The sequence below is a fragment of the Mangifera indica genome, chromosome 6 (assembly GCF_011075055.1).
Source record: "Mangifera indica cultivar Alphonso chromosome 6, CATAS_Mindica_2.1, whole genome shotgun sequence".
NCBI lineage: Eukaryota > Viridiplantae > Streptophyta > Magnoliopsida > Sapindales > Anacardiaceae > Mangifera > Mangifera indica.
In genome coordinates, this window is record NC_058142.1 from 5,913,337 (window position 1) to 5,937,998 (window position 24,662).

At 33.2% G+C, this 24,662-nt stretch overlaps 4 protein-coding genes across 6 annotated transcripts; all 4 read right to left on the reverse strand.

Moving 5' to 3' along the window:
• Nucleotides 1–1,580: 1,580 nt before the first annotated feature.
• LOC123219529 (putative cytochrome c oxidase subunit 5b-like) lies at nucleotides 1,581–5,573 on the reverse strand. The gene is made up of 6 exons (XM_044641523.1): nucleotides 5,161–5,573; nucleotides 4,414–4,496; nucleotides 4,054–4,104; nucleotides 2,828–2,894; nucleotides 2,596–2,675; nucleotides 1,581–1,942 (listed from the first exon to the last, which is right to left on the reverse strand). The coding sequence occupies exons 1-6, from the start codon at nucleotides 5,321–5,323 to the stop codon at nucleotides 1,880–1,882; spliced, it is 507 nt and encodes a 168-aa protein (XP_044497458.1). The 5' UTR covers nucleotides 5,324–5,573; the 3' UTR covers nucleotides 1,581–1,879.
• A 1,922-nt stretch (nucleotides 5,574–7,495) lies between these two features.
• Nucleotides 7,496–12,888, reverse strand: LOC123218052 ((6-4)DNA photolyase). Of its 3 annotated transcripts, XM_044639253.1 has the most exons (15): nucleotides 12,361–12,887; nucleotides 11,631–11,702; nucleotides 11,414–11,494; nucleotides 11,063–11,242; nucleotides 10,919–10,990; nucleotides 10,364–10,450; nucleotides 10,127–10,225; nucleotides 9,962–10,045; nucleotides 9,221–9,307; nucleotides 9,040–9,111; nucleotides 8,844–8,957; nucleotides 8,622–8,709; nucleotides 8,454–8,549; nucleotides 7,892–8,093; nucleotides 7,496–7,806 (listed from the first exon to the last, which is right to left on the reverse strand). In XM_044639253.1, exons 1-14 carry the CDS (start codon nucleotides 12,721–12,723, stop codon nucleotides 7,918–7,920), a joined length of 1,671 nt encoding a protein of 556 aa, XP_044495188.1. In that variant the 5' UTR covers nucleotides 12,724–12,887; the 3' UTR covers nucleotides 7,496–7,806; nucleotides 7,892–7,917. The 3 variants fall into 3 exon arrangements, with proteins under 3 accessions (XP_044495188.1, XP_044495187.1, XP_044495189.1); XM_044639252.1 differs by having other exon boundaries at nucleotides 7,496–8,093; XM_044639254.1 differs by lacking the exons at nucleotides 8,454–8,549; nucleotides 8,622–8,709 and having other exon boundaries at nucleotides 7,496–8,093; nucleotides 12,361–12,888.
• An 844-nt stretch (nucleotides 12,889–13,732) lies between these two features.
• On the reverse strand, nucleotides 13,733–14,988 carry LOC123219825. The gene is made up of 2 exons (XM_044641820.1): nucleotides 14,481–14,988; nucleotides 13,733–14,384 (listed from the first exon to the last, which is right to left on the reverse strand). The coding sequence occupies exons 1-2, from the start codon at nucleotides 14,944–14,946 to the stop codon at nucleotides 13,849–13,851; spliced, it is 1,002 nt and encodes a 333-aa protein (XP_044497755.1). The 5' UTR covers nucleotides 14,947–14,988; the 3' UTR covers nucleotides 13,733–13,848.
• Nucleotides 14,989–22,301: 7,313 nt separating this feature from the next.
• LOC123219410 lies at nucleotides 22,302–23,086 on the reverse strand. Its single transcript, XM_044641368.1, has 2 exons — nucleotides 22,528–23,086; nucleotides 22,302–22,403 (listed from the first exon to the last, which is right to left on the reverse strand). Exon 1 carries the CDS (start codon nucleotides 22,897–22,899, stop codon nucleotides 22,543–22,545), a length of 357 nt encoding a protein of 118 aa, XP_044497303.1. The 5' UTR covers nucleotides 22,900–23,086; the 3' UTR covers nucleotides 22,302–22,403; nucleotides 22,528–22,542.
• Between the last annotated feature and the right edge of the window lie 1,576 nt (nucleotides 23,087–24,662).

Consider the following 24,662-nt stretch of genomic DNA (forward strand, 5'->3'; position numbering starts at 1 on the left):
TAAATAGCTAGGGTTCCTCATACCTTATTATTGAAAACTCAACAAGTAATGATTAGCTAGGTTTGTGGGAATATGTTAGATTAGATAGTTTTATATATTAATTAATTGATGTGACATTATATAGTATGATATCACATCAATTCATATAGCAGCACTTCTCAAGAATTACAGAATAGAAAAAAAATATTATACAACTTTCCGTAAGTTTTTTAAAATATATAAAAATCTCTCAGCAATGTGTAACACAATTCCTTATATATTGTAGATGTAGCGAAAAGATTGTCTTAAAAGATATAAAAATCTCTATCAAATGAACAAGAAAACTGAGGAAAATTTTGGTCCATTTAGAATTTTGATCTTGCTTCTAGGTTTTGTTGTGAATTGCTCATCCTACTCGTGATAAACATGATAAGTAAAAGGTGGGATTCTGTCCAAATATGAGACGAAAAAGAAAGAAGCGATGAGGAAAAATAGAAATATATTTAATTACGATTGTTTCTTGCAATCTGTCTTATTTCATCTCTATTGATCCCAATGGAATCACAATAAATTTGTATTCTTCTTTCTTTTAACTATATATATATATATATATATATATATATATATATATATATATATAAATCAATTTAAATGCTAAAATTCAGAAAATTGACTTATAATTTGCGGAAAAAAATTCTGATTTTAGTTGATTATTTAATGGATTAGAACACCCTTCAATGAAATTACAAGAAAAAGGCTGTTTTGGTGTAGAAGGAATAATGATGGGCAATCGATGAGATAAATGGCCACGTATTTCTGTCTGTCATTCAATTTTTTTCAATAGAAAAGAAATCGAGTTGGGTTGCGTTGCTTTGTTCCTTTCTCATTCATTATTGGTACGATGTTGATGGGATAATTTTTGAATCAATTCTCTTTTGATTCCGACCACGTTTTCAACTAGGAAAGTTGATAGTTCTGCTTGAGGTGTCACACGTTTATCGTCTTTTTTGAAGCAAAAACAAATAATATTTGTTAAAAGGTGCTCTTAATGCTGCATCACCTCATCACTCCCTGTTATATTCCTTTCCGATTTACTAATTGGGTTGGATTTATTTGTCTTTAAATCAAATTCTGAATACAACTAACCCTCAAAATTAATTATTTTGGGAAAGATGTTATGGAGGCGCTGCAGTGTTGGGAAAGATGCCAATTTCTAATGGGAAAAGTTCAGCAGCCCTTGCAGAGCTTTACAAATATTCTGACGGCTAATAATGCTCTTTGAGAAATTCTTTTCACATACAATCACCAGTTGAAGAGTTCTGCGTAGTTCTCGTATGCTAAAATCAAATCAATTGAGATTGGCCAAAATCAATCTCAGGCTGAAGCAAGATTGAATGAGCATCAAATAATATAATCCCAAGATCATCCAAAACCAACTGAATGTTTTTTGTCATAATCATCCTGAATTCTCATGGAGATCTTTTGCTGGCAAATCATGATAATGACATCTTTATGCTGAATCAAAATCGAACACTTGGTGCAACTCTGTAGAATCAGAATACAGGAATCCAACCCGATAAAACACACACAAAAGAAAGAGATTCCTTTAAAACTAGTATTAACATGTTTAGGGAAAGAATTGAAATGTAGCCATCAATTATTTGGCAATGCATTTTACGGAAAGCTAATAAGATCTGTAGTTCCAAAAGATGACTGACCCATGTCTGAATAACCACAAAAGATGCCATCCCAAACTTTGGGAAAGCAACAGCCACAAGAACTAAGGACCAATCCAAAACAAACAATACAAAATCTTTTTCAACTTTGAAGCTGCATTGTATACTGGAAATTGCCTCATCAGACTCAAATTTTATTCCAATAGGAAAATTAACAGATGCAATCAATGATGATGATCATCATCGCCATGTCCATCTGGTGGTCCTCCAGGGCCTACCACTTCCAGCTGTCAATAGAAAATAAATTGGGAAAATATGAGAGATCTTGAGAAGAAAATGGATAATTTTAAGAAGACAAAGTTATGAAAGCCACTTCATTCATTCATCCATTTCCATTTAATAAAAAAAACTAATGAAAGATGGATCTCCACCCATGAAATTACAACTCATGGAAATCAAGTACCCATACTCAGTCTCATTCACGGACAACAGATCAAAACTTAATTATCAGAAATAATCTCAGTGGGGTATGTAGTATATTTAAATGATCTCTTATGTCATGGTTGTTGTCCTCAGAATTTAATTTGCAAAAACATCCACCAATGACTTAAGATGCCATATTTTTTTCCTGGTTTCTGTGTAGTCAAATTCTATTAAACCTAAGAATCCTTGTGATTGTTTTGGATCAGAAGTGTATTTCATGCAAGGAAACCTGAGTAATACAAGCAAATTTAAATTGATTGATTATGCCATTTTAGAATGAGCACAGGGAAGATAAAAGTATGATGCATTAATTGTAGGTAAATCACATAATTTGGGCCCATGGCTTGGCTGAAAACATAATCCGCCAAAGGACTTCAATTCCTAACTTCCAATATAGTTTCACATAGAGGCTTTTCTGGTTTAACAGTCTGTGATTAAAGTTTGACCCTGCACTTACCACAAAGTACTGTGAGCACACTGGACATTCATGTGGCTTGCCTTTCTCCAGCCAAAACCAGACAACATCATGCTCATCCTCTGCAAATATGAATGAAAAATGAAAAAATCACTATAAATGAACATTATTAAATAATGTCATTTTGCTAAACCTTTTCCCAAATCAAATTAAAGGCATCCATACAAAGCTGTAAGAAAAGAAAAGATAATTTTTTATATTTAGAAAAACCCACCGCCTTCGCCTCCAGGGCAGCCAACTATTCTCTTGTCATAGTAAGATTTGACAACAGCAGGTGCTTCCTACAAGCAAGTCAAATGAGACAACTATACATATGCCAAACTGTTGAAGTGTAAGTGTAAAACAAATCCAACCACTTTGCATCAATTAACAAATGCAAATATACCACACCAGACTAATATGGATATATTTAAAACATAATAAAGAAATAGCTCATTATGACCCAATATAAACATTAAAGTGTATAAAACTGTTAAGGCTTGTTAGGTCATCCATTCAATTCAAAAGAGAATCAAAAGAAATTGCATATAACAATCGTCATCCAAAATGGTGCTCCTGATGACAGAAATTATCACCAGCCAGGACAGTTTATCCATCTAAACAAGACCTATCCCAAAGCACTCTGACAAAAATAAACAAAACAGAAGACCAGTCACCATCTAGGTCTAGCACACCTGTATGAATTATTTTATAATTCTTGTCTATTGTCCAGAAAACAAGGAAAACACTAGAAATGACTATTCGTATCTACCTGCTCAAGTGATTACATCAAACTTACAAATTTTAACACCAATTTTCTAATTAAATGATGTTAGAGGATCACGGTTCATTTGTTCAAGATCTTAAGTTTTCAAACCATTCAAGGGGAAATGGGTAGTGCAATCTAGTATCTCTTCTTACAAAAGAGAGACAGAGAGTAGATTGAAAGTACACAGACTGCACCAAAATCAAGAGGAAAAAATAATAGAATATATCCCTGCACAACATAATATATATTTAATTCATTCAAAACGGTTTTCTTATGAATGTGCAAGACATTCAGAATCTGAAAGATTTTCTCTCTCAAAGAAACATATTAATCATTTTAGTGCAATCGAACCACAACTCAAAAACAATAAAGAGTTAGCACAAGAATTGCATTTTAGACATTTTTTACCCTCATACCCAAACAAATTACAAAATGACAATAGAAACACAATGAACACTTTCCACTGAATGAAAAACTAGAAAATCAAGCAAGCAATTCAAAATAATCTCAACACTTCTAGCAAGAACATCCTATTTAATAAATAATATCAAGCATTACTATGTAGATGAGACATAAACAAATATCATGAATGAGAATCTCTGGTAAGAAATATGAATGACCGCACTAGTTAATCACTATCCGTAAGACGACAAAATTATGAACAATGTAATAAAAATGCAAAGGACATTTACCTTTGTGCCAAATGGTCCAACAGGGTGGTTTATCTCAAGAACATCCCTTCCCTGCAGAAAATGGAGAACCCAAAATCAGATCATCAATCAACTACCAATACAAAAACCAAAATGCTTACAAGACATGAAAAGGAAAAAATGAGGACCATGATTAGGAATTAAAAGCACCGGACAGATTTATTTTTAAATTATTTTAGTCAGAAAAGTGCATTGGTTTGAATCACAAAAAAGAAGCCCCAGCTCAAATAAGTATATCAACACCAATCAGCTTACACAAAAAAATATAACATTTCCCACAAAACCAAACAGCATTGCAAATAACATCTTCTGATTAAAAACAGAATTTAAATAAAAAATTACCTCAAGTTCAGCCTCAAGCTCCTCCCGCTCATGTCCGGTAGCAATAGGCATAACATCCTCAACCTTCTTCTTCACAGATGTCTCTATCACAAGCCAAACAAAGGCATTTACACAACATTCAAATTTTTTTTTCCCAACACATAAACACACTCGTAGGAGCTCATCAAGCATCATAAAGACAAACACAAGCAGACATCTTCAACATTTCAACCTTTTTCTTCTCCAATCAACAGAGCATGTTATTCCCAGGACAAACACACTCACATTCAATTAATCTTATTCTTCAACATTAATAGAAAATCATCCACAAACAAACCATCCACTTGAAATCTGCATAGAATTCGCTACAACAAAATTTACACGAATAAATGAACCACAGATTTACTAAACAATCTTCCCCAATTTCAAACAACATTATCCACCAGATAGCCACAAAACTCCAAAAATCTCATACTACTCTTCCTCATTTTAGCAAATCATCAACGAACAAACCATCCACTTGAAATCTGCATAGAATTCGCTCAAACAATATTTACACGAATAAATGAGTCCATAAATTTACCAAGCAAACTCCTCGAATTTCACGCAACATTATCCACCACATAACCACAAAACTCCAAATATCCCAAACAAACTAAGAGACAAAATTCAAAACAATACAAGCATACTCAAATACATATCCGCATAAATGCAGCAACAAATACAGTAATGAATACATAAAAGTGAAGATCTTAGGGTTTCCAGTACCTGGTTGAGAGGAGAAGAGGCGAGCGGCGAAGAACCGGGGAGAAGAGAGGGATCGATTTGCGGAGTGAGCGATTGAAGGAGCGACAGAAGCAGATCCACATAAAGATTGAACTTCAACAAGTGCTAGGGTTTTGAGGTGTGAAGAGCAAATTCTTCTCCACATCGTCGTCGTTCGAAGTAAAGGTTTGTGTAATTGTTCTTTCTGTTAGTGTTGATCTCAGGTCACCTCTGCGTTTTAGAGAGATGAGAACGACGCCGTCACTCTCTCTACACCTTTCTTCTTAAATTCTCAGAAATGTATTGGAGATGAATTAACCTGACACGGCGGTGAAAATTTAAGGGTGGCTGCGATGAAGATACCTCTCAATAACGCAGTTGAGAGTGGGGACACGTGCGACCTAAGCGTCTGTGGTTTTGACTTTGTACACCCAAGTACATTAATATGTGGGTACTTTCCAATACATAGACGCCACATAAGCAAAACAAAACCTGGGCGGGCTACTATATTTTTTTATGACAAAATATTTGTGTTTTGACTTTACGTAACATAAATTACGCACTCGTAAGGTAATATCAATGTTGAAAATGTTTTCATCCTCCGAGCATGGTCTAGAATGTCTAACTTTATTATGTTGATGTTCTTATTGAGTTAAAACGAGATTAGGGTATTTCATAAGTAAAATTATAATAAATTATCTATTTAAAATAGATAATATTTTAATAATAAAAAGTTATTCAATCAGAGATATTATAAATGATATTTAAGTTATTATACATGTCTTTTTAAATGATGATAAGATAAATTTTAGTGAAAATATTGACTTTCATAAAAAGAGATTTATATGATATATTTAAGTAAATCTTATATCGGTAAAACATAAGAAAGATGTTAGATTTGTTTGTATATCCCACATCGTTTGAGGATGAGAAAATTTGATTAATTAAATAATCTATAAACTTTTTACGCTATTAAGACCCATGATAGATTGTGTATTCAAAGTAACTAATATTTTAATAATGAGTTGGGTTATTGGACTAGAGATCTTACAGGTAGTATCAGAACAGTTTTATGTATCCTTTTGAGTGGTGATAGGACAAATCAAAGATAACTTGAGTCACACCACTCAATGTGGTCAGCATAGTCCCAAAAAAGAGATCCAACTATTACTCATTTTGATCCAATCATGTAAAAAATGTATGTTTTATATTTATATTTTGTATTTTTTTATATTCTTGTACAGTAAACATTATCAAATTAAACAATCAAGCTTGAAGAACACTTGAATAAATCATAGGGATGGGCCAAATTATTCTCACCCAAGGCTTCGTTCATTCCCAAAGTGATCTTCGTTAACTTTTGAAAACTCAAATACTGTCATCTAATTTCTATTAAAATTTATTGTTAATTATAAGAGTAAAAACATCATTTAACCAAATATTTTTAAAAACTAAAATTTTATCTGATTTTCTCTTTTAGTTTAAAAATTTAATAAATTTTCCCACCTAAAGCTTGAAAAATTACTTTTTCCCCTCTAGGGTTTTTTTCTCCTTCTTTAGTCACCTTCTCCGTTCCAACCTATAGCCAATCTTTCTCACCCATCTTTTTCTCTCATTCGAGAGACACTATCAACTACTAAAGAAACGAATAAAACAAATTGTCTTCGTTTGATGAAGAAACGAAAAGGATTCATCTTTCTCTGCTTCTTCAAGCAACAGGAAGATGTTCGAGAGACGAATCAAAGTGGTCAAAGTATGACAGATCTTAGATGAAGTTGCTTTGATTCGTCACATTCGTGGTCGTGTTTTCATCAAAGAGGTAGGAGGAAGTACCAACAGATGAAAAATCAGACCGAGACCAATCATCGAAGAATGAAAGGGAAAGAATGAAATTTTAGGGGGAAATAATTTTTTAATATTATTAGCTAAATAGAATGTATATCTTCATAGTTAAAAGCAAATTTTATCAAAAGTTGGATGGCCAATAAATTTTTGAATTTTCAAAGGTTAATGGAGATCATTTTGGAAATAGACTATACCTTAGGCGGGGATAAGTCTTCCGGCCAATAGGTATGCGTACAGCACTCGCGGCGAGGCGATAACTTTGCATTTCTATGATGGAATGACCGGCATTGACTGGAGGAAAGAGTTTTACACTTATAGGAGGTAAAACACTGAGTTAATAAAGGGAGCCTTCGAGACTTGCTGCTTTCTTTATTTTCTTTAAGCCTCTTATTACTTTTTCTTTCCATTTGAAAAACAAATCTGGCTTTGTAATTGTCTCTTGACTTTATGGTTTCCAAACTCCTAACCTTACTGATAGACTTTGCTTCATATATACAGTACAAAATCATTTTCTAACATCAATGGCATGAAAGGATTAACCAAATTTTGCCAAACCTTTGTTCCCATTTGATTCAATTCTTAGAGATGACCCAAAAAAAAAAAAAAAGCAACTTTGTTCCCGGAACAACAACACTTTAGATATCAGTTTGGTTAGCTAAATTGATGAAGAGAAACAGACTTGGAAGGATTGTGGTTAAGAGATTACACCTAATTTGGTATGCCCTTGGTGTATTGGAGTCAGAAGAGTTTAAGCCATGATTACTGTCGCAGGGTCACACGTAGCATGGCCACACCTGTGCCAACCTGCGCAGGTGCGTGTCACATTTATTGAGTGCTCACAATTACAGACTATGAGAGATTGGAAAACTATTCTCTTGTAATGGCGGACCTCATTTGTTAGTGATGTTATTTGAGTCAACCAGTCAGCTTTTGTCTCTGCCTTCTGGACTCCTGCTCTTTATCTTCCTCCAGTTTTCTTCTTAAATTTTTTAAATCCTCTTCACTCACTTGGCCATTCAGTTTTTGGTTCAAAGCGTATGCTTCGCCCAACTTCCTCTTGCATTCTTTGCTTGCAGAATCATGTGAAACCACTGAAACAAAACACAGAGGAGCAAAGGGGCAGTTAATACACACTCTATGCACAGCCCAATCCTGTAATCAGTCAGATGAAACGTTATATAATTGACTTATAGTCACAGCTGATATCCCTATAGCTTCCCTAGAACAAGCAAGCTGAGTCCGTCACAAGAACAAAATTTCGGTCTCTCAAATAGTACTTTGACACATAATGCAACACATAATAATGAGTCCTGGCTGGTCTCACAGCATTTACAGTGTGAGTAAAAGACCCCATCGAAAAGCTTTAACAGTGCTGATTAATTTTTGAGCCATGTTTACTCCAACAGATAGAAAGAGAAAAGACAGGTGGAGACCACAATGAGACAACTGACCTGGTTTTGGGTAATCTCTTCCAATTATGCACTTTGCTTTAGATTGAACACTTAGTGGAGCTGTCCACGGCTCATAAATATATTGCTTTGGCATATCTGATCATTAAATATACATTAATAGTAGCAAAGACCTAGACAAAGTACATGACAAGGGGGACTTAAACATACCTTTCAAAACAGGCAGAAAATGCCTAACATAATTACCGTTGGGGTCAAATTTCTTTGCAAATGATACAGGAGAATAGATACGATTATACTGGTCAGCACAAAACAATTGAAACATTAACAATTGCACTAGAAAAAAAAAGTAATTTGTTAAGGGAAAATCTAAGTGCACAGGTCTCTCCACTAGCAGTCAATATGGCTAAGAGAAATGTAGATGATTTGTACCTGGTAAAAGAATGATGAACATGATAGCCACATCCAATTTCCATTATTGATTGCCCAGTCTGAATCAATGAGAAGTCTTTCAAAGACATCACGTCCTTTTTCCCAATGAACAAACTAGCAGAAGGGAAAATTCATGTCAAGACCAAAGAAAGAAAAAAAAGGGGAGATAAAAGAATCCAAAACATTGAAGTCATACCAGATCTCCACGAGTTAGGAAACATGCTACACAATGCCGAGCAAGATGGTGCATCCAACCCCACTTGTGAAGCTAAAACAGCACAGATATACAGACTTCAAATATTCTCCCTAGGTAAGGAAGGGCACACGTAGGTAGCAGCAGTATTTAGTAATAATACAAAGCACAACACAAATCTCACCTGGACCATAATAGCATCAATCCAAGGGTACCCTGTCCTAGCTTCCCTCCAAGCAACCAGCAGTTCATCATCAGTATTCCAAGGAATCTACATCACCAGATAGTCTTTCATCATAAATCAAGAACATATATGAAATCCATTGAATATTCAATTCAGAAGATCATGCTGAATCACATTGATTTTCCTAATACCAGTAACCATGTCAGTGGAATCTAATATTCATAAAGGAAAAAAAGTCACAAGAAGTTGCGATTCGAAAAACAAATCAGTTATAGTTTCAGAAACTACTTCCATAGATTTTGACTTGTTAAATAGAACAGCGCAACTAAAATAATTTGAGATGATATGGCTCTGACAACAGTGATCAATTACACCTGTAGCTTTCAATGATGTATAGTGGCCACTGATTCTGATTGAAAGGGATATTTTTCCAGAGAGAAATAATATTCACAGATTCTTCACATAGATATGCAGAAAAATGTTAAACTCCTCATAACATAATTCTAGTTACAACATAAACTGGGCTCAAACAATATATATATTTTCACAAAAAGAAAAATGAACCTAAACTAAACAAATACAGCCTAGATACATATAATCATCGTTCACATCATTCCACTATCCTTTCTTTTCCTTCAACTTTCACAGTAAATTTTAACTGCATTTTTCAGAGAGCAAAATGATTTACTACAAATCTGCAACAAAGAAAATAAACAGATAAAAGCCATTAGTTGCACTTGCCTGCTTGCAAATTCTATTACCCTTCATCTGGTCAAAATTTGGGGTGCCAAACGCTACAGTGTAGAAGAAATCTCGCCATAGCAACTGCAGTGTTGAAACAGATTTTAGTATACTGCATCTAGAAGACTAGAACCAGCCTTACTAAATGACAGATGGTAGACTGACCTGTCCAAGTAGGGATACTGGTGGTGATGTGTGCTTTTTGACAGTCTTATAAACATCAGAAAGGCATTGGTAGAAATATCTGGAAGACAGACAGCCAAACTGCAAAGAGAAAAGAAATGGAGAAATATATTAAAAAACAAATATAAATGCAGTGGTGAGATTAGTCTACATTTGTGTAGGTCTGCAGTAACAAAATCCTAAAAATGTACAAAATATAGAAAACCCAAGTAAACTCACCTTCAAGTAAGGTGATAGAACAGTTGTTGCTGGGTTCACATATGCGGATGGGTCGCCTTTAGGTTTCTCAAAGTTTGCCACCCACTCCTAGTGTACAAACAAAGAAAAGAGTTGCATCAATGCCAGCAACCGTAGCTACTCAGGAAAATGAGAATTAAACACTATGAACTTAAAATGCTAATATAACAAATTTATTGGGATTTTCATGTACCATATTTATGTCATGAGAAAACCAAAAAAAAAAAAATTAGTATTTTCTTCATAGGAACTTGTACTGCCTTTGCAGCATCTAGTGAGAACCATATTGTTTTTCAACCATTAAAAGACATGGCAATTTTTCACTCTGAAGCAATTCCCCTGAGTCAGGCACACAAGCTTTAAAGCATTGCTCGCATACTTGTGGAATGAAATGAGCTTATGCTAAACAATTTGAAGAGACTCTGCAGATCATTTCCACCTCACCGTACTAGCAATACTATTTCCAAATTTCCCTCATACTTGATTTCCCTGATTTACCAACCAAAACTTTACATGTACGGAACCTTAGCTTCATACCTTGTTACTGATAGATTCTCTCAATCTCTTCAAGGCCTCTGATTCACCACCTCTAAAAGGAGTCAACTCATCCTACACACATACCTTTAGAAAGTTTAGTCAGAAAAAAAGTAATAACTTTAGAAAGTTTTTGTAACTTCATACCTTTTCATAGTCTCTGTAGCCAAGTTCTTCAACTGTTGGAACTCCTGTAATCTCACAACTTCCAACATCTCCAACAGGAGGAAGTGACGAAATAGAGATTGACAAGGGGGATGATGCCCAAGAGGGTTGCCCGGCAAGCTTCAAAAATGATTGATAACTCAGTGGTGGCCTTCCCCCATTCTTAGAGAAAAACATAGCCATGAGTTAGTAGAAGAAATACTAAACCCAGACAAGAGTAAAATAATCTCCTTCATAATCATGTAAACAACACTGTTCCACTTCGTAATCTAGCTATAATCTTAATTAGACACTTGAAAGCTCTATCACGACTAACTAGGAGTTGTTACATACCTTCTGTATGATATCTACAGGATTAAAGAGTGTATGACTCACTGGAGAAAATACCTCAATTCCAGCTGTAGACGCATAATCCTGTTTGACAAAGGCAATATTCCTATTAACTATTATCCAAAACATAATCACATCATACAACCAGATATTCTAGATATTTCTTAAACAACAAAAAGCTACTTAGACGTTTCATGAGTTAGGAAATAAAAATCCGTACCTTAACTTTCTTATCTAAAGCCAGATAATACGGGTCTGTGTCATACTCAAAGCAAAGCTTCTTGATATCCCACTGCAAGAGCAAAATACGAGGAGAAAAATTGTAGAGAAGAATTCATGCAAGTGTGGTGGTAACTACGGCTTAAGCATTTCAACAATAAGTTTTCACCTTAAAGGGGAAACAAGAAAAGAGCAATATTAACCATCAAGATATTCTACTATATTTAGCTACTCGGGCAATAGCTATTTTTGATGGATTCACGATCACATTCATCAAAATCCCATGGTGAGCCAATGAAAGCTTATATGGTGACTCAAACAGAGGCAATGAGTTCATAGCAACAAGTTCTCGCGAAGGTAAGTTAAAATTATCCAATTGACTACTTCTATGTATAACCAATCAACTCACATAAGAATATGAGAGTTGAAGAGCCTAAGAGTTTACTCTTAAAATATTTTAGCTAAAATAGATTAGGAGCAAAATTACTGATTAAGTAAACAAATGCTTGAAAAACATTACTCCAGATAATCTTCTTTTTCATCTTTCTCAAAGAGAAGCAATTTAATAAGTTAATATTTATATGTTTTTTCAACTATTAAAAAAAAAAAAAAAAACCCTTTAAGCGGACTTCAAATAAGGTTCTTCCAAAAAAAGTAAATAATAGAACAGTCCACATTTAAAATACAGTTATAACGGTTAAAAAATGAGACTTTAAAAAGAGAAATTGAACCTCCTTTAAGCACCGAATCACAACTTCACTCGGCTCGCCCTTCAAAATCAGCAATTTTGACCCGAGCCTCTTCGAAGACAAGTCAAGATCGACCAGACTCTCAAGCAAGAACCGGATTCGGTTGAGACCGGCCAGGGTCGACCCGGGAGAGAATGCCGTAGGATCAGGCTCCATGTAATGGGGATCAATAACGAACACAGGATAAACACACTTTGATCCCCTCGAAGCGTACTCTAACGCCGGGTTGTCGTGGATCCGGAGCCCCTTTCTAAACCACATCAGCGAAGCCGAACCAGATTCCAACCCGGACGCCATAATTGGAGCCAAAAAAGGAGTTTTAGACAGAGAGTGTGAAAATCTCATGAGAGAGAAAACCCGTGTGGCGCGTTAAAATGCGCAAATGCGAAGGCGAAGGCTGAAGTATACCATTGGCACAGGATAAGGAACGTGGTGAGGCGACGTGGCGTGGCGGATAGACGAAGGAAGTCTAGGAAGAGAGTGCTGGTGTGGTGTGCACTGTGCGCATATGGTATATCTTAGTTGGGCAGTCTGCTGCTGTTAAAATGGCGCCACGTTGTACCTTTAAAAGAGCTATACGTTGAGGGTTTTAGGGGCCTTCATATTATTCAAGGCCAAAAAATTTATTTCCACCCAAGTTTAGTATAAATTTTTTACACCTATTAATTTTTTAAAACTCAAATTTATAACTATTAATAAAATTATCATTTAACAATTTTAGCCTAAACCTTAGGTTGGAATAAGCCTTTTGGCCTAAATTCAACTATCTCCACCTTTTAGTTAAAATAAGCATTCAATTATATTTTATTGAAAATTTAATTTTTTATATCATATATTATATATCTTATAATGTAATAAAATATATTTTATAAAAATTAAAATAATAAAATATTTATAAAATAACAATTAAAAAATTATAATTGACAAATTATCATTTTAAAATATATATATTATATTATAAAATACGTTTATCATATTGTATTAATTCGATATATATTAAAATATATATTATTTTTCATTTATATCCGTATAAATTATTTCATTGATTAGTCAATCATCTTATTGATTGTTTTAATATCATAATTGTTCAAACTCTAATATTATAATTTTTTTTTTATTGAAAGTTGTCATAAAAAAAGTTTCGGAAGTAAAAACCCAATTATTATATACTCCTAATTTTCAGAAGATTTTCAAGAGCTCTTCGGATCTAGAGACATAACTTATACAAGTGTTCTTATATCCTTAACTTGATTTTGTATTTAGATAAATCCTATGAGTATTTAATGATCCACTAGAATTAAGGTTAAGAAGATACATATATAAAGACGTTGTAATCTCATCAACTCTCATGCTTCTGTTACATTATGCTCCTGCTAAGTGAAAAACACACCGCATGAGAAGCTCCAACCTAAGTACCAAGCAAGCAATCTTTCACTGTCATCAAGCGATATTGCCATGAAACTCATCGAATCACACACGTCTTCCAGTGCAAACACTCAGCAATTTAACGTCATCAATCACCGGCCCACATAAAGATCCTGAATTGTCACTCTGCATACTGTAATATGTGCTCAGGAACGTAACTCTTGTTCTTGTTGAAATTGCCTTAAACTTGAGCTCGGCTTTCTTGGAACCTCCTTTGCCAGAAGATTCATAAGGGACCTTAATGCTATCCAGCCCTGCATATGCCTCAACTCCCAATGTCCCGGCACACAAATCGCCGGCGTCGCCGATGGAGAATGAGAGGGTGTAGTTCTTGCCTACGGTGGTTCTAACAATTTGTGCAATAGCACTCTCTTTTCCTGCGACGAGTTCAATGGCTCGTTTGCCTCCAGGAACTGAGAAATGATCAGAATCAATGTATTTCACGGCTTTAAGAGACTCAATTATCCATCCTGGAAGAGGGCTGTGATCGTCTTCAATGTGGGGTGGAATTAAAACTCCCCAAGATGCTTGGGGAATGATATATGGACCTTCTTCGAAATCTCCATTCTTCAACATGTTTTCTTCATATAATCAACAAACAACCAAATCATTTAATCATCAAGAATTTCACAAATGAAAAACATGATCAATTTTATCTGGAATTGATTTCTGCTTACCATTGGTACGCTTGAGAGGAGTCAAAACCTTCAAAGCAACAGAATCAATGAGAGGGCCACAAGCGGGGTCGTCTTCAACACCAGGGTTATGAATAGAAATCTCAATTTGAGAAGCTTCAGCCAAGAAACCCCATGAATAAGAATCCCAACCAGTGCTGCTATACACGGTTTGAATCGGCAGAATTCCCCAGTCATTGGGTTCAGAATTTGGGTAAACGGAGACGTTGAGTTTCTCGTCTTGTCCGCAAGTGCGAGCTGCATTGAAAGTTATGGAGTAAAACATGTCCTTGGTGACATTAACCTTCTGTTTGATTGAAGCCTCATTGCCAAGCCTGACGGCGAAGTCCCCATCAGGAACAACCAGCAACATGTCGCCTTGTTTGTGGCCTGATTTTATGTACTCAACATATCCAGAAATCTTCCAGTTGGGAATGGCGTCTGGGTCCTTCACCACTGTGCCTTTCATTTGTGATGGCTTTGGTCCATTCTCGAAGTTGCCATTCGGCAATAAACCTGAAATCCCAAAAATCAGTTCGTTGACCAGGAACTTAAATATTTTTCTCTAAATTATTCTGTAAACATATCAATATAGCAGCTTATATATACTGAATCGTAATGCTATGAAACTAATAACTTAACTAGAACTAATTTGGATACTGAAAACTGATGAACTACCAAAATATTTAATAATGTTACTGAATGCGAGAGGAAGTGTAATTTCGAGAACTTGCCATCCATGGTGTCTGACATGGCAACGTGAACCGTGGCAGATAGTAACACCAGCAGCATTGTGATTCTGTACATTGTGGCTTCTGAGATAGAAGAAGAAGATGAAAGAAGAGAAGGAGATGGAGAAATGTGAGAATGGAGATCAGAAGAGGGGGTCATAGCTGCTCTTTTATGTGTTTTAGTAAAGAAAACGCCACTGATTTTGAAGAAAACTACATGAATGCCAGTTGAACTATCCTGGCTTACTCAGTTTCACATGCAGAATTAGAAAATTACTTCAAAATTTAGTGCCAACTCCATCTACCATGTTCACGCCAAACAAATTTGACACAAAATAACCTCATTCCACTTGTCTTTTACCATAATTTCTATATAAAAGTGTCATTGTAGTTGAATGTGTTTTGGTATCTTTTATGTTAAGAAATTGAGAAATAGTTACAAGGGAATTAAACTACGTGACATGGGAAATTACACCAACGTGATATTAAAATAATTCGATGACATATTATATAATAAGATGGGAAAATGAAACGTAAAGTGAATGTAACAATAATACCAAAAGATTTTTAAATAAGTTTAGTTGTCAAAGCAAAACTAGTGTTATTATTATTATTATTATTTTTAGGTAAGTAAATTTGTATAGACAAGAAAAGAGTCAAGAAGGTTTAAACAATCTAAACTCACCTAAGTTATAACATGTAAAGACAATAACGAACTAAAATAATACATCATACCATAAGACATACCTTTAAGTTACGACCAACAAGATAAATTTGCTCTTTTCTTAAAAAACTATCAAAAACAATTCTAAAAAGAATGTTCAAGGAAAAGCAAGCCAAAGGAAAGTCTAGGCCTTATCTAAGGTACAATTTTCAAAGATAAACTTACCCATATAATAAGTTATGAATCAAACATTTATAATTTATTCCAAAAATTTCTACGAGTATGACTTAAGATAAATTATCATCCATTTTCGTAGTTTTCGTTGCCATGATTAGCGGGAAGGAATTTTTTGGGTAAATTAAATTATGAGTATTGAGAAATTTAGTGTTAGAAGGAAACAAATTGGAAGGAATTATTGATGATTTAAATTATAGATTTGGTGTTTTTTTCTGGTGAAGGTTGAAGACAATTCATTAAAACCCACATGGATGCATGGGCAGCCGGTAGCATGTTTTTGCATCGTTCAAGCCTATTTTTTGTCATTTCAAGCTTTTCTGCACTCCTACAACCAAAATATTCATATACTAGATTTCGGATGAATTATTAACAGAAGTTCTAAAAAAAATTATAATGGAGGGAGGGATCTATATATCATAAATTTCAAAGGTAATGGTGCCATAAATAGCACCTTGCCAGAGATTACGGGTATTAAGCAACTAGTGCAAGACGCATCACCTAGACTTACCTCAAAGTAGAAGTGAACGTGTTCAGATAAATGAACTTCGAGCAGAGTAACGCCGTCTCAAATAAAAGGAAAGTTAAATTGCTAGTTTGAGGTCACACGTTCCGATTGAATGAGGTGCATGAGTTACCATTTGAAGGCACATCAAATGAAAATGGTCGCCATGCTAATTTGATCATCTATATTACATTAACTGTAGAATGACAATGCTACTCCTAGCTATTCAAATTACACACGCTATCCATGCCAATAAAAATCCAAGTCTCTTACATCTCTACAATTATAGTGATGCCCTTAGCTTCTTGCTTTATAAATGAGGAGTTGTATGGTAAAACAGGAGGACTGGCTAATTTCCACAAAAAAACTAAAATGAGAAGATAAATCTTCCAAACTCATTATAAAAACCAAAAGATAGCCAAGGGCAAAGGACATGGTTTTAAAACCAGATCGGATTAACCAATTGAATCCTCATCTGTCACTAGAAACAATTCCAACTCACTTGAAAAGTGTTTTTAGAGTTAGACTGAATTGGACAAAATAGTTTTGACCCAATTAGCAAAAAAAAAAATCAACTTTTTTTTTTGAACTTGTTATTGAGATTTGAAGTCAAATATCTTTTATCAGTTTTGAGCAAGTATATCATCTAACTAAGTTTATTTTAAGGTTAAAATAATTCAAATTATATATTTAATGATAAATTATACAAAATTATCTAAATATTATTTTTAAATACTTAATTGGTCTGGCTATTGGTTAATAATTTGATCGTTGATCAAACTGGATCACTCCCTCCATCAGGTCAACGTCCGATCCATTCCACAATCATTGGTAAGGGATATTCTTTTTTATTTTTCCTTTTGATCTTGCTTGAAGGCTCTGAAAAACTTTGTTTGAAATCTCTCTGGAATCCCTTTAAGAACATTTCGCATTCAATCACTCACCCACAAAAAACAAAAACACTATTTGTAACCCAAATCATAAATTAAAATAACCATTCATCTACGAATTGACTAAAATATTTTGTGTGACATTGTATCAAAATGCACATGGCTTTGCTAATATGCTGTCCGCCGGGATCTTCTAAGCAGGTGATTAGTGTCCAACTACCCAAGATTCATATATGGACCAAACTAAATAAATACAACAGCCTTAATGGTTAACAATAATAAATTTCGATTGGGTGATGAAGAGTACATTATTTAAATCCCATGATCTCATTAGAAGCTCGTAGGGATCAACAGAAAATCATCAGTGATATAATAAATAATAATATTAGAGCATCAATGAAGAAGCATTGAAAAAGAGATATTTCAGGTTCTATCCAAAGCAAGCCATGTGCCAGTTCGGGTTTTGATCGAGTGTGCTTTGAGTTTTGTAAATAATTTATAAATTTCTTTTGCTTCTGTTTATCTTTGGTCGGCAATGACACTCCTAAGATAATGTTTACAGCATGTGCAGCAAGAGACAGGAAGCATAGCAGCAGTTACATTATGCATGAATCGTGTCTTCTACAGATTTTATGCGTACAAGTAAATAAATAATATTGCGTGTGGTCAAGACTCTCAGAATTAAGCATCATTTTCCGGATTTTTCTTTTCTTTTAACTGATATTGAGACAGTATCGATGAAATGAAACAATATTAAGATTTAAGACTGACATACCACTTTATAACAAACAGAATAAGCAATAGTTATCAGTATCCAATAATATATAATACGTATTTTATAATACAATAAGATATAAATAAAAAATAATACGTATCGTAAACTATATTAAAAATTATCAATACAATAGACATATCGTATGATATGATATATATTTTATTTTACGATATATATTAGCGATACAACTCAATACACCTTCTTAGAGAAGTTATAATGTGATAGGAGTGTATTTGGGAAATTTTAAAATTTTAAGGGGTATTTTTTATATTTTTCTAAAATGATGACATAATTTTTTTATTATTTTAAAAAATTATACTATACGTTATGATACAATTTACAATACACGATATAAAAAATTAAGTTTTGATAGATAATACAATACACAATTTGACTACTATAGTGCAATCTAGTTAGTGTAATTAATCACCTTATGTTAAGTCTGATTAAAGTTAATGAAGGAGTCCGATGGTACTCATGCATAAAGTAGGATCATCGAATAGATCACTATTGTCGACAGATAACTTAACACCAACAGCCATAGAAGAGAGCTAGGATTGACATTATGCATATTTATTTTGAACAAGAAGTCAGTAGCATATTTTGCTTGACATAAACACAATCCACCAAATTTTATGTGAGCCTGAAGTCCATCAAACTTTCAAGCATCCTAAGAATACTGAAAACTTAACAGTGAAATGTGGTTGTTAAACTATTGTGCAAAATTTCACCTTTTACATACACATTTTGATTCATGTTTTCCATTTTCCATGTTGAAGACAGGACAGCCATCACCAACAACAACCACAGCGGTGACTGCTCAGTGGATCACAACAAATTTTCTTTATAGGTTAGCTTTTAATGTCTTTGTGATTTACTTTTCTGCCTTTAAATGTGTAAACAGGTTAAACTTCCACTCGAAACATAAGTTAGGCTTCAAACCTTACCCAACAACCAAATCCTCAAGGCTAGTAAATTATACACTTATGTAGATTCATGTATCTTACTTTTTTAAATGAGTATAAATTATACAATATTGAAGCACTTAGCTTGGGCAGCTTTAGAGTTTAGGTGTGCAACATGGTTTTATGAAGACTTTTCTTCATAGTTATACATCATCTACAAATTTGATGTACATTAGTAAAGATGTAGGCATAATATATGCAAGCATTGTTGTAGATGGGTTTTTTTTAATGTGGCCTGCAGCCTATAGTTTGTTGTTTTTGTTGGATTCTTTTTGTAAAAAGCAGTGATTGTGTTGTTGCGACCATCTTCTTCACCTTCTCCAGCTGCTCTAACTCTCCGGATTCAAATCAGTTTTTGTTTATAGAATCTCTATCATCATTTTTTATCGGCCAAAAGACTTATTCCCACCAACGTGTAGTGCATTCCCAAACTTACACGTGCGAAGCTTTAAAAACCCAAACGCCTACTTATCAACCATTTTCTAATAAAATTTTTTATTAATAGTAAGAATAAAATCGTCATTTTATCAATAATATTAAAATAAATAAAATTTTATCTCATTTCTCTTTTAGTTTTAAGAACTCATAATTTTTTCCTATTCTAAGTTTTGGGAATTATAAATTTTTAAAACTAAAAGAAGAAAAATGAGATAAAATTTTGTTTATTTAATAAGGATTTTATTTTTACCATTAACACAAAATTTTTACCGAAATTAGTTAATAAGTGGGTGTTTAAAATCTGGTAGGTGTGAGTTTAGGAATGGATTTTTAATGTAAAATATTTTAGACAAGTTTTTACGGTATGATTCTCCTAAAATTTGTATTATTTGATATTAAATAAATGAAAATGGGCTTCTTGACGTTTATAAAGCTTTTAGCTCTCCATAATTCATATAATTTATACTCATTGGAATTGGAGGTTGTCAAATGTTAGGTTTGCAAGAGATGCTGGAGGTCGGCAGTTGGGAAGAAAGAAAAAATGGCGGTGGCGAAATGGACTGCGGGCGACGGAGGAAAATCATTTACACTCATAAACACCTTTAATACTTTATTAAAATTACAATTTATTTTTCAAACATTTATTATACCTCATTGATACTCTTTTACATATATTTGTCCTAGTACAATTACAACTATTATTTGCCATTATTCCTGACCTGAATCTGAAATAAGAAAAAAAAAAAAAAAAGATGAAGCTGGAAGAATAAATAAATAAAATTTTATTAATTTGAAATTATATGATAATTTTGAAAAATATAATAACAGAGACAAAATGGTAATTTCATTTTTTATTTGTTTTGAAAAAATGTTATTTATATTATATAAAAATAGAAAAATGCATTTAAGTCAAGAAAATATGTAATTTACTCTTTACAGAAAGGAAAACTTATTCTACTAGGACTATAAATCCAAACCCTATTAGGATTATAACAATAACTTCTCATGTTATAAATTCAATCAAAGGCTTCCAATTCCACAAATAATTCATACAATCCTCCAAGGCTCTACACATTAGAACAAAATCATAATCACACTGATCAGGATGCCAATCAAACGTGGTCGAGGCAGGCCACCAAAGAAATCAAAACCAAGTCTCAAAATTGCAACCAGTTCAACAACAACACCACCTCGACATTATTATAATAATTCTTTAGACTCTCAAGCAAGAGAAATTTTCTCACAATGGTCATGCCCTAAGAAAAAACGAAGTAGCAGAAGATATATGAAGTCCAATTCGACTTCATCTACATGCTCATCGCTACTAGTGTCGTTAGACAATTCACCAACTTCAGGTTTAATAACACAGTTTTCTTTGAATGATATTGTGATTTCGGGACCAATTCCAAATCTTGACATGTTGTTAAATGATCATAACCTGTTCGTAAATTTCTTCGACGATATACCAAATATTGAATTTTAATGTATATGTGATTCATCTTCTTGGGTAATATACATACAATCTTTCTCAACCATTTTTATTAAAGATTACAGGAGAGATATTTTTTTCTCTGTTGAAAGCGCTTCTACATATATACATATGTATACACACCGTAAAACCTTATAATTACTAGGAGAAATCAGAGATTGGCATGTTAATTTTTTATTCTGCAAGGCTGAAACCAAGTCAATTGGTCTATTTTCTCTATTTTCAGTCCAATTCCAAACCCTTTCAGGGGACAATGCGGAGCAAAAGCCTCATTTGAGTTGAATATTGATAATCATCTAAGATTTTTCTTCACCAAGGAAGAATAATTTGAAAATATTAACCATCACAGAAAACGTGAAAACGAAGAAAACAAGAGCTTCAACCCATTTGAAGGAACAATAAAACTATACATGATTGATGTGTATTATCAAGTGATTTAATGATTTTTTTTTTTTTATAATCGATAAACTCTGCCCAACTTCACTGGATAGGTAAACCTTGAGACACAATAATAAAACCTACAATCATTGTATTAGATACATTAGGGTATCATTTTATATAGTTTCACTATTCATTCTCAAGTTAATCAATGATAAAATAATATTTAATTATATAATTATACATCATATATATACTCAAAAGTGGGTAAACATATGACGGCTCTTCAAAGGAATTTATACAACAACCTCCAAGATTTATAAAAGGTTAAGTTTTAAAATAGTAATAAATATTAATATGTTAGAGTTTCTTTTATTTTATGTTGTTTGGTTGAAGAGATTTACATTTATTTATTTTGGTAATATATCTTTTATTATTTATATTATTTTATTTAATTTATAAAAAATATCTTTTATTATCAAAAGTGATATAACTTATAATATAAAAAATAATCTGATCATTATCTCAATCATAAATATTAAAATATTATTAAAATTATCTTAATTTTATTATAATTATTTCTTTATTTATTATTTTTTTATAAAAATAATCTCATTTTTAATTAATATATCAAATAATATAAAATAATATTTTAAAATAATTATATATAAAATATTTAAATAAAATAATATATTAATATTTATTTTTATCCAATTTTACTAAATTTTATTAAATATAATAATAATAATAATAATTAAGATGTTTTATTTTCAAATTAATTTTTTAATTTTGATTATAAAATATTCTCGTAACCATGGCAACATCAACGTTGATAAGCAACCCATGAGAAGATCCACCTATCAATATTCATTACAAACTTATATTATAACTTCTCAAACTACATAAATATAAAAACACAACAACTTCTACTTTTCATTTCCACAAATATTCAAGCGAGGCATATGCAGTAAAAATGCATACCTTAACCCTCTTCAATCACTTGTCGAACCAAAGTGACGGATCCGACGCCAGACGAGAAGCAATCGCCGAGTGGTACATTACGTCGTGGAAGCTCGCACCCTCCATCGTCTTCCTCCGCAGCTGCTTCGCCTTCTCCTCCGTGAAGCAGCCAGGCGCGAACCTGGATCTGAGCCCACCCGAATCCAGATCCGGATTCTCAGATTTCTTCCCCTCGTTCGTCTTGTTAATGTATTCGGGATCAGATGACCAGCCGAAGAGCGGGGTCCACCAGTTGGCAGAGGAAGAGGACGAGGTAGCTGGTCTTCTACGGGACTCGGACCCCAACGAAGCCCTAATCGGAATAGTTAAAGAACCCGTGAGAACTGTGGCCATAAGAGTTTGTTTCTGTGAAAATGAGGAGATCAAAATTGAAGAGTGAAAGCTTATTGAGGTAGTTCAACTTGTAAGTGTGTTGTATAGGTTGTACGTTTTGGGGGAATTTTGGTTTGTGGAAGGGGTTTTGAAGGATGAAAGTACATGTTTTTGATGCTTGGTTTAGTATGGGGGAGTGCAAGTGCAGCGGATGAAGAGAGAGAGAGAAAGAAGAGGATAAAATCCGACACGTGGAAGGCATTCGAGTGCGTCTGTTGAGGGGTCTATTTTGCGCTTTTAGGTGCTTTTTTGGCGCACTTTTTTTTGGGATATTTTGCCGAATAAAAGGCGGTTTATGGTTGACAGGCTGAGTGCAGAGCACGTGACTCGACTGACTGGTAAAAGAATATTTATATCGAAAGTAGTGAAATAGAGATAAAATTCATTTTAGATTATCCGATGGCCCCATCTTGATTGGATTGGGCCTCTATAAACCCGAACACATTCGGACTCTCCCACAGTCCAATATGAGATGGATTTTTTTATTTTTCACACATGATTCGGTTCGGTTTAATTTAATTTAATTTGATATAGTTTATTTATCTATCCATAACTTTTATTGATGGTTAATGGTTCTTAGATAAAGAAATTATAAGTACAATCACTCATTCACAAAGTTGGTATACTAATAATAATAAATTTTCCGTGGATATGAGCATATATCGATTCATCTTGCTAGTTTTCAGTATTAATTTTTGCTCAATTTTCAATATTTTTTGGTAATCGGGGACCTGTTTATATTGGGAGATATTAATTAAAATCGATAAAAAATTTTCTACGTAAACTTTTTTAGGTAAATGTACAACGATTTTACTTTTATAAATTTACTTTTAATTCCAAAAATATCCTCCCCGACTTATTACGTTATTTTCATTAACTTACATATGTGTATCAGAATGGATGGGTGCGTACAGGGCGTATGGGTGCATACAGGGTACATATAGGGTACGTGCAAGGTGCATAGGGTGAGTACAGGGTGCGTAGAGTGAGTATAGGGTGCGCGGGTGATACGCACACGTAAATTGTTGAAAATCACGTAATAAGTCAGGGAGGGTATTTTTGGAATTAAAAGTAAATTTGTTTATAAAAATAAAATCATTCTACGTTTGCTTTAAAAAGTTTACACGAAAAAAATTTTGTCGATTTTAATTAATATCTCTTATATTGGTTAGATGGGTAAACTCATAATATAATGATTGAACCCTCAATCATTACATCAAATAAGTTAGAATTTCACAAATACGATAAAGAATTGAATTTAAACATTTTTTTATAAATTTTAATATTTCACTAATTTTATTAATATTGGAAATCCAATTGTCAATTTTCACTTAACGCCATTGTTGATAATGAAAATTCCGTCAAAAAGGAATGTACAAGATTATGAGTGAAATCTTATGCAAGTAATGGAGAAAACAATAATAATTTTTAAAGTGATTTGACCAATCACTTAAAAACATACATATATTGTTATGTTATTAGTATTTTGAGGGAAAAAAATTCACAAAGTATGAGATTTAAAAAAGTTTTCTTTTTGCCCCCTTGTAATCTTATATTTGCTGGATAAAAAAATAATAATTGCATAAAGACATGAGAAGAGTTACTAAAATTCTAATACATTGAATTTAGAAATTTAAATAGAAGTTGTTGATCACTTTATCTTATTGAAATGGAAGAAAATTTGATTATACTATAACAATAGGAGATAAAAATGGATTATGATT